The sequence below is a fragment of the Bubalus kerabau genome, chromosome 6 (genome assembly GCF_029407905.1).
Source record: "Bubalus kerabau isolate K-KA32 ecotype Philippines breed swamp buffalo chromosome 6, PCC_UOA_SB_1v2, whole genome shotgun sequence".
Lineage (NCBI taxonomy): Eukaryota > Metazoa > Chordata > Mammalia > Artiodactyla > Bovidae > Bubalus > Bubalus kerabau.
In genome coordinates, this window is record NC_073629.1 from 108,550,222 (window position 1) to 108,565,661 (window position 15,440).

A 15,440-nucleotide genomic window follows, 5' to 3' on the forward strand; every position below is an offset into this window, starting at 1 on the left:
GTTTGGAAAGGTTTTTTGTTTTTTTTCCATCCAGTAATGTGAACACATGAAACCTGAAACCACCCCCCCATTTGTCACCTCAGAGAGAAGCCTTTGGGGGAACTGGGAGAGAGCTGTAAATGAGTCAGGCTGATTCAGGGCAGGGGGGGCTGCCCAGCTGCCTCCGGGGCACCACAATTCATTAACACTTATGATCTGGGCTTGGCCGTCTGGTGACAGACGACAGGAGGAAAGGAAAGGGCTTCCTTTCCACCCTTTACCCCAAAGAGCAGTCCCCCGATAAACTCCTCTTGGTGAGAAACAGTAGGTCCCTGGCTCTGCTTTGAACCAGTCTCTACCACTACCCTCAGCACCACCGCCCCGCCCAGTCAGCTCGCCTCACACAAGACAGGAAAGGGCCATGGCCATTACCAGGGCCATCAAGGGAGGCAGACAAAACTGGGCAGGGAGAACAAGGTAGCCCCTTCAGTTAGGAGAGATACAGATTAGACTGCACTTTCCCAAAAGTACTGATGATGCATCTGGAAATAAGGAACAGGGAGATTCCTTATAGGGAGTCTGAGGAAGCTGGAGAGGTTTTTTCCATCTGACCAGAGAAGTCAGGGAAGGAGAACAAGCAGAAGCATGAACCAGGCAGCCTCTCGAACCTCCTAAGTCTACGCACTGGGCTTAGGGAAGGAAACTGCCTCTTGGAGTTCCGAGGCTGCTCTCTGCCTCTTCCCTGCAGTTCTGCTGAGACAGATCCAGGGAGCCGGGTGGCGGGAGCCCTGCCAGCAGGGAGGCCCCGTGACCTGGCTGGCAAGAGAACGCACCCCCTGACCCCAGGAGACAGCTGCACAAGAAACCTGCCAGCTCAGCCCCAAGACGGTCTTTCAGGTCCGCCTTTGACTCCACTCACCTGGGGCTCTGAGCCAGGACTCCCACCCAGGCTTCCCCCGCCCTTCTCCGACACCCTGTGCATGAGGCTCTGTGAACTGGCGCTGGGAGAGCTCGAAGAGGAAGGGAGGCCAGCACCAGACACCCACTCACCTCTCTGTCTCAAGTCCCAGCAGGCCCGGCCTCGCTGGCCTCCACAGGTCGGCAGAGCGAGTCTGCATCTGCTCGCAAACAGAACTGCACATGGGCAGAACCCACCATGTCTCAGTGGAACCACCCATCACTGGACAACCTGGGACGCCAACACAGGCTTCCTCCATGATCCTCACCAGAAATGTGAGGGGAAGGCCCTTTCCTGTCCAGTCCCTTAGGGGCCACACCGATCTCAAGCTGGGTGGGGAGGCGGGGATAGGAAGGGGACTGGGGTGGAGAACATCTTTTTTTACAGGAGCTCACTTACGTGGCATTAAATCCAATAACCAAATGCCTATTAAGCACCTATGGAGTATTGGGTGCTTTCAACGCCAGCACCCTGAGAGCTAACCTCAGCGAAGGGGCAGGAGCTCCACCTACTGGGCCCTTCCCCACTCTGTTGCCAGGAATTGGTCCAGTATAAGGTTTTCTTCTACTGTTGTCTGGAAAATCCCATGGATGGAGGAGCCTAGTAGGCTGCAGTCCATGGGGTCGCACAGAGTCGGACACAACTAAAGCGACTTAGCAGCAGCAAGGTTTTCTTCAAATAAAACCAGAACAGCCAGGGCTTGATATTCTCCTGCTTCAATCAGAAGAGCAATCAGATGCTTCAGTCAGATGTGGCAATGGACTAAGACGGAGCTGGGTTAGCCGGTTCTCTGTGCTAGAGAGGCCTGGGGCTTCCATGTCGCCCGTGTAGCTGCTGCTTTGGAAACTTGGGTTTGTACAAGAGATCTGATTCACATGTGTTCTGCCAAGAGAAATGCTCTCCACCTCTGGAGGCTGCCACATTCTTCTTGGCACAGCTAGAAGAGATGCCACCAAGAGCCCAAGCACCCTCTGGACCTGGATGGGATGGATCTTAAAGAAACAATAATCTCTCTTTTCCAAGCAAGGAGCCAGGAGTCTGAGGTTCCAACAGGCACGAAAATGTCAAAGCCCTTGGCCTGTTTTCAGGACCCATGAAGCTGGAGCCTCTTGGGTTCATCAGAGGGGCAGCCAGTCTTTCCCCTTAGAATCCTTGGGCCTCGAAGACAGCCCTCAGTTTAAGAACAGCTCCGGAGCCCTAGGCTTCCCAGGGGGCACTAGCTTGCGGTAAAGAACCCAGCTGCCAAAGCAGGAGACATAAGGGACACAAGTTTAATCCTTGGGTTGGGAAGATCCCCTGGAGAAGGAAATGGCAACCCACTCCAGTATTCTTGCCTGGGAAACCCATGGACAGAGGAGCCTAGTGCGCAACAGTCCATGGGGTCACAGAGTCGGACAAACTGAGCGGCTTTCAGGATCCCTAGCTTTATCCCTTAAAGAGCTAGTGCTCTGATGACTTCTACCCTGGAACTTACTCAGAGAGGATGGATCTTCCTGCTCCATTTGACCTGTGCACCTATGTATGTGAGGGCTTGTGGGTGCTAACCTGTGTCCAGGGGCTTCCCTGGTAGCTCAGTTGGGAAAGACTCTGCCTGCAATGCAGGAGACCCCAGTTCAATTCCTGGGTCAGGAAGATTCCGTGGAGAAGGGATAGGCTACCCACTCCAGTATTCCTGGGCTTCCCTGGTGGCTCAGACAGTAAAGAATCCACTTGCAATGTGGGAGACCTGGTTTCGATCCCTGGGTTGGGAAGATCCCCTGGAGTAGGGTATGGCATCCCACTCCAGTATTCTTGTCTGGAGGATCCCCATGGACAGAGGAGCCTGGCAGGCTACATACAGTCCATGGAGTCAGACATGACTGAATGACTAAGCACAGCAACCTGCATCCATGAAACCCTAGTGTTGTTTGGGAACCAGAGGGTATGCAGATATGCACACACCCGTGTTTCAGCCCGAGTGGTTGGTACCATGTGCGTCTATTAACCTGAGAGTCTACAGTGTGGGCAGCTTTGTGTGGGAGCGTGCTCCACCAAAAGCATTTAGGTGTACTCCCCACCTTCCTCGCACCTTCCCCCCAAGCAGGGACAAGGGAGTCAGAGCAGCAGGATCAAGCTGTGCTGTCCCAGGATCAGAATGCTGCTGGATCGGCCTGCTCCTCTGTCCAACACCCGTGTGATGAGTCCTCTCCTGGCTCAGGTCTCACCTCTCTAGATGCCTTTGTCATAAGACTGTCAACATTCACTTAGCTCAGCACCTTTCCAGACTGGGAAGCGCTTCCTTCCTGAAGGCAAAAGCTGCTGGCTTCTAATCCCTTGGCCCTTCTTCCTGTTTTCCAGGGCCCCCAGACCTATATCCCACCGAGTACATCCTGATGAAACAGGCTTTCATTTTAAGCTTTGTGCAGAACATAACAGTCATGGAAATTAAGTTTTAACTTTTTTTTTTTAATCTTTAAAATCCACATAGAGCAGTTCCCCCTCTAGGGAGTGAGGTGTAAGCAAGCCTCCCAGAATCCTGCTCCTCCCACATTTGCTCTAAGCATGCTCAGCCCTGTCCTGACTGGTCTCGGCCTACCATCCCTATATGGGCAGGGAAGGGAAGGGTGAGACTCTGGGAAGTCTGTGTCTGCTGCACACACCCTGGGGCTGGTGGGATCTCTATTTCCAGGGTGAGGGCCTGTACCAAGCCATTTATAGCCTTGCCATCAAGAACTGGCCAGGAGGGCAGGAACACAGAGCCTGGTCTGAGTTTCATCAATAAAGAAGTGCCCCTGTGAGTTCCTGATTCCAAGGGTTTCTACCTTCAGCTGTAAAGTGTGAAAGAAAAAAAAAAACTCATTCCTGGCTAACTTATGCAGCCACCTGAATATCCAATAAATGAAGAATGAGGGTAAAATCAGTTTATCCACTAGATAAAACATTATGCAAATATTAAAAATATTTAGTTTTTACTGTGAGCATATATTACTTTTAAAAATTTAATGATGTAACCAAATGGAAAAGAGCTAACGATTTAATAGTAAATGAAAAAGGTAAGCCATAGAAGTATTTAATTACAACTCCAAAACACAAAACCAACAACAGTGCCAACTCCCACAAGATGGAGGAAACCAACCAGGAAGCTCTTGGTAGCTGCTCACCCCAGCTCCCCTAATGTCCTAGCCTCTAAGTATATGCAAAAGTTACCTGCTGTTCTTGAGTAAGTGTTGGGGTTAGGAATGAACTCATCTGTTTGCCAAATTTGCTATATAAAAGATTATACTCCTTATAAAATGAAAAAAATGAAAGTATATAAAAATAAGACTGGTGTCAGGGAGTTCCACGGTGGTTCAGTGGTTGGACTTGGGCACTTTCATTGCCCTGGGCCTGGGTTTGATCCCTGGTAGGGGAGCTGGGATCTCAGAGGCTGCGCGGCTCACCCAAAAAAAGACTGAATTCAACAACCCGCAATTCAGATGGGGGAAGGGGCTTTAATGGTGTTCATATCAAATGTCAAATCTACAAAAAAATTATGGTTACAAACAGGAAAACCAAGTCACTTCGACCAATGGAATTTGAAGTTACGGGGAGAAGAAAATGTAAACTCTGCTCCATGTGGAATGAGAAGCCTTATCTATAAACTTCAACGCTTCCGACGACTCTCAAATTTGTAAATAGCTGGGGAGTTCACCGTTTCTTTCTTCACTTTCACCTTCTGAGTTTTATCCTACAAAATAAAAAAGTTACCAGTAGAAGCTGTAACAAGAGAGGGCTGTGTAAAATAGAAAGTTTAATAACTAAAGCCCCTAATTCAGCCCATCTCAACATTCAAAAGAGACAAAGCCCTTCGTCCTAAGGCATACTGATGGATGACTCAAGTCCTCCCCCAGGACTTCCGTAATGATGTTGGCTGTGCAGAAGTTCTTGTGAAAACTGAGAAGAAAGGTACTCAAATCATTTTTTTTTCTTTTTTGGTAGGGCTTCTCTTATGGAACCCCAGTTGAGAAAGGCAGACCAAAATGATCTGCAAAGCCAAAGAATTTGACATTTAGAGGAATAATAATAATATGAAAGGGGCATCTTATATTCCTTAGCTCTGCTATTTAACTACACAATGTTGTCCATTTTTAAATACCAGTGAACGACACGCACTGTTTTGTTAACCTGTTTAAATGTTACAGATAGCTGTTCATAAGCTATAAAGTTCACATGCCACCCAATCCTACCCTTGGCTGTTCCAAAGCACTGACTAATAAGCCCCTTATTACCTTCTTAATCAAGGAACATTTCAACACTGTCAGAGTAACAGACACTGGCTCAAACCACTGCCCCTGAGGAGCAGACATTTTCACTGGGGTTGATTTACACAAAGCTGAAATCCAGTTTCAGTTAAGACCTTTACAAGGAAAAAAATAAAATGAATGCCTAAGGCTCTCTCTCCTCACCAGAAGGTCTTTGCGAGTCTGAATTTTCTGCGCAATAACAAACAATTTCCTCTCACGCTCAATCCGCTGCGTCAGGCAATCATACTGCTTCTGCCTCTCTTTCGCTATCCGCTGCAGAGGAAGCACACCTTTTCAGTGAAACAATTAACACAATAAAAATGAGTAAGAAACTGTTTTTGAGTCCACTTAGGCCCAAATGCATAAATGGTTTCATCAATTCCCTCCTTACTCCAGAATCAATGTAACAAGACACTCTGAAGTTGTCCATTTTAAGAGCACTGCATTCCAGAGGCCAATGGAACCTTGGTGACTTACCCAGGGACACATGGTTCACCTGGAGCAGAGGCAGGACTGCGCCTCGAGACTCACAGATCCCAGGAATCTTTCCACTACTACTCGGAGCTGCTTCACCCTTTGTGTGAGCATCCCAGTCACCTAACGTGACGCAGTATATAGAGAAGCAGAGAAGGGTCCCTGGGCAGTGACCGCAGAACTTAAGAGAACAGGACTCTCTGTCAGTAAAAGCTGACCTGAAAATTCTCACTGCTGATGACCCCTCAAAGTCCAGTGGTCCTTAGCTCTTCCTTGGTGACACAGTGCATAGGAACTCAGCTGCCAGTGCAGGGGACACAGGCTCGAACCCTCGTCCGGGAAGATTTCACGTGCCACAGAGCAACTAAGCCCATGTGTCACAACTATCGAGCCGGCGAGCCCTAGAGCCCGTGCTCCGAAACAAGAAAAACCACCACGATGAGCTGCACCACGACGGGAGAGTAGCCCTGCTCGCCACAACCAGAGAAAACCCCGTGCAGCAATAAGGCCCAGAGCAACCAAAAATTAAAAAAAAAAGAAAGAAATGGCCCTTCAATACAAGGGAATTATGGACTTCTGAGAAGCTGATGAAAGCTTTGGATTCTTTCTTTTTCTGGAGAGTCTTTCTTCACATAAATGTACATATATGTTTGTATAAATTCATACAAACATACATACCTAGTCACATAAAATTTTAAGGTGGGAAGAAGGTGTTCACAGACTTCCTAAAGCCCATTCATGGATTTCCCAAACCCTCCAAGTTACAGACTAAAAATTCGCTTGTAAGCCACCACTAGCAGTCTCTTATTAATCAAAATAATTTTGCTTTCAATAAGAGATTTAAAACCACCACCACCACCAGACAAAAGGGCAAGATTCAAACTTTCCCAGGGTAGAAACCTTCTCCAAAGGCATGTTGGTGAACTGTCCTACACAGGACCAATCTCTTTAGGGACTAATGCAATACCTGAGATGCGTCAGTAACACAGCTCACTGAAAACACAACTCCCTGACAAACAACGTTAGCACTAGAACACTAGTCAGCCAGCTCTTCAGCTGGAAGTGTTATCTACAAATATTACTGGGCCTCAGACTTAAACGATTCACCAATTCTAGCATAGTCTCACAGCAGTGGTTTCAGACAGCTTTTGTTTTCACTTCATTGCACAGACTGTCAAATTTATGGGATTACCCAATATAGTCAAACTAATTACGGGTATTTATATTACTAAAGCAAGTTTAGCTGCCTCTGAGCTAGAGAAGCTGCTGTGAAATTAAACATTGGAAGCAAAGCTGATGCAGTGTAAATGATTCAAATCAAAACAGAACAGCTGTCTGCTTGAAACACATTGACAGCAGTTTTTTAAACGAATCAGTCAGAAGTGAGAGTTCAACTCCAGAAGACTTGGAGGAAAAGCATGTCTTCTGCATGAACCCAGTTACAGCAATGGAAAACACCATAAGGACAAATCGATCCAAAATCTGGGCTACAAATGCAGAACATGAAAGACCTTTGGATATGCATAGGCACTGTTAAAGGTTTAATATCAAAGTATACCAAATCCCTTCATCTTCAGTGTCCCCCTCCCCGCTTCTCTGTATTTTAAAACTGTTACCATCTGTTACAGCATTGAAAGCATAAGCCCAGGGTCAGAGGTGGAGTCAAATGCAGACCTAGGGAATTCCCTGGTGGTGCAATGGTTAGGACCCTGTGCTTTGCTGGGGCCCAGATTCAATTTCTGGTCAGGGAACCAAGATCTCACAAACTTTACAGCATGGCCAAAAAAGAAAAAAAAAAGAAGAAAACAAATGCAGACCTAAAGACCAGAACCTATGGTCCTGACCACTATGCCACACATCCTCCAATCTTAGAAACTAAGAAACCTTCCTCCACTTCCATTCCCATCACCAAATTCTCCTTCTGTTTCTCCAAGAGAACTTAGTACTTTTTCCACAAATAATCTTATAGAATGCTGTGCGGGGGGGTGGGGGGGTGGAGAGGTGAGACAGTGCAGGGGAGACAGCGGGGAGAAAAGGAGGAAAGGAACCTAGATTCCCATAAACTCAGACCTGAAGAAAAATGGAGAAACTTACCTTAAGTCGAGTCTGATCGTTAACTCCTTTCACTTTCTCCTTCTGCAAGGTCTCTATCGTAGGTCTATTAAAGACTCTGTCAACTAGTTCTGGGGCTGTTCGCAGGTGAGTGGCAATATCAAACTGTTCAACTAAAAGTCAAGACAATCCTTAAGGTGCTGTCTCTAACACCAAACAACACAGACCAACATGCTAGACTGTCCCAGAAACCTTCAAACATTTCATACCTTCCTTTTTGGTGTCAAAAAAAAAAACATGTTTATTCTGTTGCTTCCCCTGGAAATCCAGCAGATGGAGCTCTGCTTTTAGTCTTTCAATTTTCTGCAACACAGAATATGGTCTCATTTTATGTTGGGTTCTTCTAGGATATCAGAAATGAATTTGCAAAAGTTTAGACCATTTCACATCATTATCACCAGGCAGCAAAAAATTTGCTTCATTCTTTCAAAAGAAAGGATCACTAAAATGTATCAAGCCAGGCATTGCACAAAACTCATTTAATCCTTACAATAATTCTGAGATAGAAATAAGGAAACAGCCCCAGGAAATTCATTTGTCCATAATCATGGGGTTAATAAAAGGCAGAGCCAGAATTTAAACCTAAATCTGTCTCATTCTCAAACTTGACCTCTTTCTACTCTACCATGCTAACTATACCTTTAAAACATTATCATAATTAAGTGCACTTTAAGATTAGAAATGCCAGAGGAATCAACTTATAACTTGAGATCAATGGATTTCTATTTCTCTTCTTAACCAACAAAAACATATCAGAATAAACATTTTTAGTTGTTTACCTTTGCTTCTGCAACCCTTTTCATTTCTATATATTTGATATCCTGAGTTCTCATTAGCTTCAGCTGTTCTGGAGTTACTTCTTCCTTCGTCTCCTTAATAACATGAACTCCATCCTAAAAATCCAAGTCGAGAAGATACAGTTCCTATTAGACTAAAATCATTAACAAGTTGTAGGCACAGTTCATGGCTGGACCAAAGGCTACATATAACAGCCACTCAATGCACCATGCCTCTAAGACACATGTTCAACTCAGCACCTCCTGTCACCAACTCAGAACAGCTCCGGCAGTATTTGGATTGAACCTGCACACTACAGATAAAGGTCTAAAAGAAGTGTGTTCTCTAAATATGGCCCAATGGCTGACATGTCTATTGCATTATGACCAGCAGTCTAGATGTTCAGGTTTGTATACTTTGAAAATGTAGATGATGCCAAGGAAGCAAAAGAGTGTGCCAATGGAATGGAGCTTGAAGAACGTAGGATCAGAGTTGATTACTCTATAGCAAAAAGACCACATAATCCTACACCAGGAATCTACACGGGGAGATCTACCTACAGCAGCTCATGCCGTCAAGATTTTACAACAGAGGATATGATTGAGGCTATGATGTTCAGGACTGTCGTAGTGGATCTTACAAAGGAAGTGAAGGAGGAGGATGGGGAACTGCTCAAGACAGGGATCAGACCTGCAGAAGACAGTCATCTTCTCCCTACTGTAGTTGTGGAGGATACAGATCACACTCTAGAGCGTGAGCATATTCACCCCACTGCTATTAAAGCAAGAAGTTGAAGACTTTCTAAAGCCAGTCTTAGAGTTAGGATATTGTCTGTGGATAATATTTTTTTTAAAGTGAACAGTGACTTTTACACCTTCTATGATGACTACTTTTGGTGGATTAAAATCTTACTTTCATTCTGCATTCAGCACTTTGTTCAATGTTTTCAGAAAAGCGTGTTCTGCATATATTTTTTTACAGTCTAAATTTTGATTTAGTTTCTACTGTATAAAATTTCATTTAAATGGTTTTTCTACTGAATCCAGGGTATTCTGAAGATCAAGGCCTGTGTGTAAAATCCTTCCAAACGCAAAAAGCAACAATAAAGTTTGGGTTTTACTTTTCTAACATAAAAAAAAAAAAGGAAGAACGGGAACGGTTCCAGGCATCAAACAACTGAGACTCAGGGGCAGAAACGCATGGTGCTTGTGAAAGGGCAGCTTCACCTTGGATACTGACCAGGAGCACCTGACCAACTGGAGAAGGGCTAAATAAAAGCCCAAGATCCTCTCTCTCCATCTCCTCCCTCATCCCTGTTTTCCTTTTTGAGCTGCAGCTCAAAATACCAACTGATCCATTAGGCACTCACCTGGAGTTTAACCCGGGTCATTTTATAGTAGAATTCATCTGGATTTTTTTCCAGAGCCTTTTTCCGGAGAGCTCTGAGGTATTCTTGCTTTTTCCGGTAGTCACTAAAAAGCAGGTTAAACAAGTTCACAGCAGAAAAGAAGGAAAAAAACACAACAAGCAAACTTTACAGGCATCTAGTGATATGTACAAAATGAAACTCAAAAGAGCCGCAGTGGTGACTAGATTTGATCCACACTCCACTGTTGCAGACCTTGTTCACCTCTCTGTGGTTTCACTCCTATCCCAGTTCTACCTGAAACTAATAACAGTCCTTTTTTCATGTAAGTTTTAGTGCCATTTACATCATTACAGGGAGAGACCCAACAAAGCACAAATTGGAAGTACTCAGACAGGATTATGAGGCAAGTCTAAGCACCAAGTAACCAAATTAAACTACACGCTGTAGTACAGCACAGCGACTAAAACCGTGGGCTCTGGAGCCAGACAGTCTGTGTTCAAACCCTGACTCCACCACTCTGGCTGAGTAATCCTGGATACGTTAGTTAACCACTCTGCATCCCAATTTAATTTGGGGCATGGGCGTGATAACAGTATCCCCTCAAGGTTGCTAGGTGGAATAACTAAGCATAAAAATGATAACTCTCATAGAACACTGTCTCAGTTATTATCATTATTTGCCTGAAAAACTCTAGGACCCAGAGCAACCCACTGAATTCATCACCATCTGCTCTGGGAGCATAAAAAAGGACCTCAGCTGACATGCATGGCTAACAAATAATTATAAAATACTTTGCAAATAAAGTGCTAAAGAAGAAGAAGAATGGGGATAATTGTTTTATAAGATGTTTTCAGAGTTCATTATCACCCACGCTCAGTCGCATGAATCCATCTTTCACATCTCTTCATTCCACACCACACATGGTGATGTAAGAGACTCAACAACTGGAATGTTAGATTTTATCTTGAACGTCAAGAAAAGAGAGAGAAAAAAAGATTCAGCTTTTGGCTCAAACACCAAGGCAGAAGCAAATCAAAGCCACCGTGAGAAAACGATCTGGAACAACATAATAAAAAAAATTCACAATGCAATGACAGTTAAATAAATAATGCGCCACCTAAACAAAGAGAGAAGTTAGGGTCCCAGAAAGGTATCTTACGGGCCGCCAGAGCTTCTGGCCATTTTATCAATGGCAGGAAATGGGCCCTTGCTAGACACTCAGGCAATTCAGCTGCAGTACAGGGAGGCTGTAAGCTTTTTTGGCAGCACCTCTACTAGAAGGACTGCACTCACTCTGCACGAAGCTTGTAATCTTTCTTTTTCTCCAGCAGGCCCAGATGTTTTCGAAAGCCGGGCTAGAAAACAAAAGGAAAAAAAAAAGTGCTTAGTTTCCTCAGCAAACACATATCCGAATCACCATGACACCTGACAGGAAGGAGAGTCTCTGGAGCGCTCAGGAGATCCATGTCCTGGCAGCCAACATGCTGCCCCGCTCCCTCCCTCCCCGACTGGGCTCTGCCCAGGGCTGAGGGGCCACAAGCACGGCCACAGTAGGCTTCCTGGCCTATTAAGGACACAGAAAGGCAACAGTGACTCGGCACTAAGCGAGCAGTTGCCAGCTGTACTAAAATTACTACGGACTTAATCCAGGGGTTTATAAAATACTATGAAGGCAAAACATAGTAACAGGGAAGCAACTGTGGTTAAGAGAGCTAAATTTAGAGTCTGAAGAACGGGGTTCAAATCCAAGCCGTACCTCTTAACAACCTATGACCTTGCGCAAGTCACTTCACTTCTCTGAGTTGCTGTTTCATAACTATAAAGTGCTTCAAAAGATTGAAGACAAAGGAAAAGAGGGTGGCAGAGAATGAGATGGATAGTATCACCGACTCAATGGACATGAACTGGAGCAAACTCTGGGAGATAGAAGAGGACAGGGAAGCCTGGCGTGCTGCAGTCCGTGGGGTCACCAAGAGTCGGACATGATTAAGCAACTGAACATCAGCAACCATCAAGTGAGAATAACAGGACCTCCTTCCCATGATCAGCCTGAGAATTAAAGGCGACTTTCAAGTGGTAGCCGCCGGGACACAGCAGCTGCCCAGCATATGCGTCCTGTTAGAATTCTAATTTTGGTACAAAGCATGAGAGAAAACCAAGAATGACAGAAAATACTTTCTCTAATAGAGAACTTGGATAGCACAGGAGGTACGAGGATTAAATCCTGGTATTATCTTTCTACAAGCTATCACTTGTGCAGCACTTAACCTAAGGCGAGGCCAGTGCTACCGACTTCTGCCTACATCATCATAACAGGCCACGTTTGCTAAAAATTACTACTACATCTTAGGCAATTTTGAAAACATAAAATTAAAGGAAAGAAAAAATCATTATAAAGAATCTGCATGTACTTTTACTTTAGTTTGTAACATCTACGAGCTTTGACATTCCCAGAAGGTTTAAAAAAAAAAAAGCCTATTCTCCTATAAGGATGAGTATATAACATGAGTAAATAAAATTTTTATCAATGTGGAAAAAAAAAAATCACTACTACAAAGCAATCTGCTAGGCTCATTAAACACAATCTCATTTATCCCCAAACAATCATGGAAAGCAGATAAAGCAGGCACAACTGTTATCCCATTTTTCCAAAAAGGGAAGGCAGTTTAACGAACAGCTTGCCCAAGAACACAGACAGAACTAGTAAGTGGCAAAGCTAGAACTAGACCCATTCTATCTGGGGCCACAGTCTGCTCTTCCCCACTCTCCTACACTGCATCCTCTTCCACTCTGAATGGTCTTGATCTTTCAAGAAGTACATAAACTCACTGTTTAAACTTCTATGATAACTTGGATGGGATTTTTAAGTCTCCTTTCTCATCCTCACCCCTGAAGTGATGCAAGAAATAACTCAGTATTTAAAAGAATACCCAAGCCCTCTCCTGATCATTATTTTAATTACAGCAAAGGGAGGCTGACAGTAGAGAGAGAAAACCCAAGGGTCAAAAGAGCAACAAAGTGAGGCAGAAATCTTGAAATCTGTCATGTCCACCTGAATGTATACCTGCATTACAGAAGGAAGCCTGGCACTGAATCTGAAATAGTTCACATAATTACCCCTCCATACCAACTATCTTCCAGTGCTCCCCCACTGCCGCAGTGAGGACCTACAGGAAAGAGTCCAAACTGTACCCAAATAGGGACTGCTCTCTTCAATGTGTTTACCACCCTTTCCAGTATGGCCTTCTCACCTCTCCCACAAAGACCCTCTACTCCCACTCACACATGGCCTCTGTCTTCTCTATGAATCTAAATCAACTACTCAAAATTGTGCCTTTGGTCACACTAGGCAGGCTCTTTAAGCATCAGAGTCCTCATTTGTAAAATGAGGATAACATCCTCCTCATAGGGATGTTGTAGGATTACGAGATAATCCTTATGCAGCACATTAGGCTGGACCTAGCATATGGTCAGTGCTCAAAGGGACAGCTATTATCGTTGCCTTCCAAGTCCAACAGATCTCATAGTGATGCTTTCTCTCATCATCTCTCCTCTTCCCACTCATGTTTCTTATTTGGAATTTTTGTTTTTCCTTTTTTCAAGAATTTTTTTTTCCTTTTTTTTCTCCCCCTCTCATTGGGCATTTTTTACACATCTCTTACAAAGCTGCTTCTTTGTTCAACCTTTGGTGGCTTTTGGATTCAGAGATCTGATCCCTGACTTTGTCAACTGCCAGCTATAGGTGTATGTCTTTGGGCAAATTATTCAACCTATCTGAGCCTTAGCTTCTCCATCTGCAAATGTAACATAATAGTGGTGCCTACTTTCACACACTATTGACAGCTAAATGAGATAATAGAGTAAAGCATTCTGCACTGTCTGGCTCTGGCACACAGTAAGCACTGCTAGCTGTTATTACTTTTAGACATGTCTATATATAGATGGGGAAACAGTGAAAACAGTGTCAGACTTTATTTTTCTGGGCTCCAAAATCACTGCAGATGGTGACTGCAGCCATGAAATTAAAAGACGCTTACTCCTTGGAAGGAAAGTTGTGACCAACCTAGATAGCATATTGAAAAGCAGAGACATTACTTTGCCAACAAAGGTCCGTCTAGTCAAGGCTATGGTTTTTCCAGTGGTCATGTATGGATGTGAGAGTTGGACTGTGAAGAAAGCTGAGTGCCGAAGAATTGATGCTTTTGAACTGTGGTGTTGGAGAAGACTCTTGAGAGTCCCTTGGACTGCAAGGAGATCCAACCAGTCCATTCTGAAGGAGATCAGCCCTGGGATTTCTTTGGAAGGAATGATGCTAAAGCTGAAACTCCAGTACTTTAGCCACCTCCTGCGAAGAGTTGACTCATTGGAAAAGACTCTGATGCTGGGAGGGATTGGGGGAAAGAGGAGAAGGGGATGACAGAGGATGAGATGGCTGGATGGCATCACTGACTCGATGGACTTGAGTCTGAGTGAACTCCGGGAGTTGGTGATGGACAGGGAGGCCTGGCATGCTGCGATTCATGGGGTCGCAAAGAGTCAGACACCACTGAGTGACTGATCTGATCTGATATACAGGTCCAAACAAGGTGGCAAATTACACTAGTCCAAACACACCACTGAGCACACAGCAAGTTCACAATAAATGTCTGATAAATGCCATTAAGCCAGAAGACTAAACTGTGGCTGGAGGCCTTAGTTCCATCCCATCCCATCAGTGACACAACTTTAGACACATCCTTCTCCCTTTCCCATCTGTAATATGAAGTTGGACCAGACATCCCTAAGGGCCTTTCTGGATAGGATATTGTGTGATTCCTGAGAATAGTGGAATAATGGATTCTGCCTACATTAAACGAATTCCCACTCAAGTTCCCCACACAGGGACACCCCGCACAAAAGTCCTACGACTGTTTACCTGGCCTGAAATTGGTGTTTATGACCGGGCAAGCCAATTCTGTTCTGTGAACCTCATTTTTCCCATCTATATAATGGGCTTGGAAAACATGAACATTACGGGGGGAGACATAACAAAAAGCATATGCAGCAGATCTTCAGGGAACCTCAAAACCAAGGCATGATGATGATACTGCATTAGTTAACACCGATCTCTTCGGGCTCAGCCCACAGACGCAGTGGACAGAGCTGAGCATCTTTAAATACGGACTCCAGTTCCAGTCGGGCACTTAATGGCTGTGTGAACTTTGACCTCAACTTCCCGTAAGAAAATCAAACACTTTTCACACAATATCTTATTTAACCACCTCACCGAAACCTTGCAAGATAGCTTTATCTCCCAGGATTAAGGACAGCTGTTCTTTTCCTAGGGAGAACGAACATCCTCTCCTCCCCAACGGCGAGGCTCCGCCCCAGCCACGCCGGCGTCGCTAGCATATATTTACATGTATTTACTTGTACCATGCCCGCACGGAGAAGGCCAAGATCCGCAGGTGGTGAGATAGGGAGGGCTGGGACGGGAATAGCACATGGGGCCACCGGCAAGCGCTCAGTG

The 15,440-nt window shown here is 44.9% G+C and overlaps 1 protein-coding gene and 1 pseudogene across 2 annotated transcripts in view; one reads left to right on the forward strand and one right to left on the reverse strand.

The window, feature by feature from the left end:
- Positions 1 to 4,387: 4,387 nt before the first annotated feature.
- UTP11 (UTP11 small subunit processome component) overlaps positions 4,388 to 15,440 on the reverse strand; it is a 250,829-nt gene continuing 239,776 nt past the window's right edge. The window contains exons 3-9 of one of the 2 annotated variants that reach the window (XM_055586345.1): positions 11,225 to 11,286; positions 9,932 to 10,034; positions 8,565 to 8,678; positions 7,995 to 8,088; positions 7,768 to 7,898; positions 5,362 to 5,472; positions 4,388 to 4,643 (exon numbers count right to left, since the gene is read on the reverse strand). In XM_055586345.1, coding sequence (XP_055442320.1) covers positions 4,560 to 4,643; positions 5,362 to 5,472; positions 7,768 to 7,898; positions 7,995 to 8,088; positions 8,565 to 8,678; positions 9,932 to 10,034; positions 11,225 to 11,286 — 699 coding nt within the window. In that variant the 3' untranslated portion in view covers positions 4,388 to 4,559. The remainder of the gene's footprint in view (positions 4,644 to 5,361; positions 5,473 to 7,767; positions 7,899 to 7,994; positions 8,089 to 8,564; positions 8,679 to 9,931; positions 10,035 to 11,224; positions 11,287 to 15,440) is intronic. The other variant, XM_055586346.1, reaches the window with a different exon arrangement.
- Positions 8,785 to 9,343, forward strand: LOC129655838 (transformer-2 protein homolog beta-like; annotated as a pseudogene).